General features: G+C 49.4%; 1 protein-coding gene across 1 annotated transcript; it reads left to right on the forward strand.

The window, feature by feature from the left end:
• Positions 1-466: 466 nt before the first annotated feature.
• On the forward strand, positions 467-967 carry LOC119292887 (the record flags this gene model as incomplete). The annotated part of the gene is made up of 1 exon (XM_037571562.1): positions 467-967. A coding segment is annotated over one exon (501 nt), but the record flags the coding sequence as incomplete, so codon positions are not given.
• Between the last annotated feature and the right edge of the window lie 822 nt (positions 968-1,789).

Below are 1,789 nucleotides of genomic sequence, written 5' to 3' on the forward strand. Positions count from 1 at the left end.
GATCAGAGATGGAAACGGAAAATCATGACGCAGAAAGGATCAGCGCCAAAATAAAGATAAGGGCCCAAAGAACACGACGGTCAATGCCGGATTCAAAAGCTCGCGGCCGAACAACAAAACACTGCCTCTTAAGGACAACAGTGACGAGCTATCCAACCTAAGAAAATTTTTGGATCGGATATGTCAAATCCACAGTACCCCCGGGAAGCCGGCAAACCACACCCACCGAGATTGTTGGGTCTTCAAACAGTCCGGCCGACTCAATGCCGAACACAAGGGGCTCGACACGCCAAGCGAGGACGACGACGAACCCCACCAGCAGAGCGCCGGAAGACAAAAGACTTTCCCACAAGAAGTCAAAACAGTAAACTCACTTCATGTGATAATACGGAACAATAGTGCAGCACACGCTAAAGTGCGCGTCGCACGGTCCACCCCAGCGGAACCCCGAGATTGGATGTCAAAACCAATTACTTTCGACCACCTGGATTATTCTAGAAGTACTCGAAATGCAGGATGGACTGCTCTGATATTGGATCCTATAATCGACGGACTACAATTTACACAAGTCCTGATGGATGGCGGCAGCGATTTAAACCTGCTATATCCGGACACAATCCGCAAGTTGGGGATAGACCCTACTAAAATTCGCCATAGCCGCACTTCCTTCAAAGGAGTGACGCCAGGCCCTTATGCCAAGTCCACGGGTTCCTTATTACTAGAAGTTGTGTTTGGATCACCCGACAACTTCCGTTGCGAAAAGCTAATCTTCCATGTCGCCCCATTTGAAAGTAGCCATCAAGCACTATTGGGACATGAAGCTTTCGCACGCTTTAACGCAATACCGCACTACGCGTCTCTTACACTTAAAATGCCCGGTCCACGCGGCATCATCTCCTTACAAGGTTGCTCAAGACCCCGAACACGGCTAGGTGAGTCCGACACAAATAAACAAGGGGCTTTCTAGCCGCACACCCCTTCATAAGGGGCTGCACGTATGAACAATAAGAGCCAATAAAAGCTCAACTTTATTTATTTCTTCATACTCTATTTTAAATACACTTTTCACACGCTTTCTTTTCAAACTAAGTTCCTCTCTTTTACAGATAAACAGCGTGTTACACCCGTCCAGGATACAGCACAACGGAGACACAGGCACAGACGTGCAGTAGGGACCCGTTGCAAGGATTCTTTTCAGATTAAGACCCTGCGTAAACCTTTTTTACTGTCTCTTGTTGCTATACATCCCCTGGTTTCTTACCATAACCAGAGAGGAGGCTGACGTTTTGGCATCGGCCACGTCAGAGGATTTCGCGCGTACCTGGACACTAGGGGCTTAGGGCATTGATCTGCCCGTCATCATAAAGACCGAACACCTCAGGGAGTGTTCGGCGTCTCGAGTTAGGCCTTATATGCATCAGCTCCGAATCATGTCTTTGGTCAAATGTTGGGTTTGTCCGGCTCCTGTGTTTTGCTGCCTTATGTTCCGTATCATCGGCTAACGTGGCACCAGGAGAACTACTGCGATTGTGCCCCGGTTCGGCCGGGCGAGCACCTCAGTAGAGAAAGCCGAAAACTGACTGTCATGATGTAGCGAGAGACTGGTCAACCACTCGATCGACTTCTGGAATGTTTAGGATTCCTCTGCTTTGACGAAGGACTGTTTCCCGGTCAGGCACACACGCGCCCCAAATCCGGAGAGCGCGGTGCCCCTAGGGGCTATATCGTAGCCCCACCTTCGAACTCCTATGGCTAAGTGAAAGTGATAAAGCATTATAGTCCGGTTACC

This window comes from Triticum dicoccoides, chromosome 4B (assembly GCF_002162155.2).
Source record: "Triticum dicoccoides isolate Atlit2015 ecotype Zavitan chromosome 4B, WEW_v2.0, whole genome shotgun sequence".
NCBI classification, from domain to species: Eukaryota; Viridiplantae; Streptophyta; class Magnoliopsida; order Poales; family Poaceae; genus Triticum; species Triticum dicoccoides.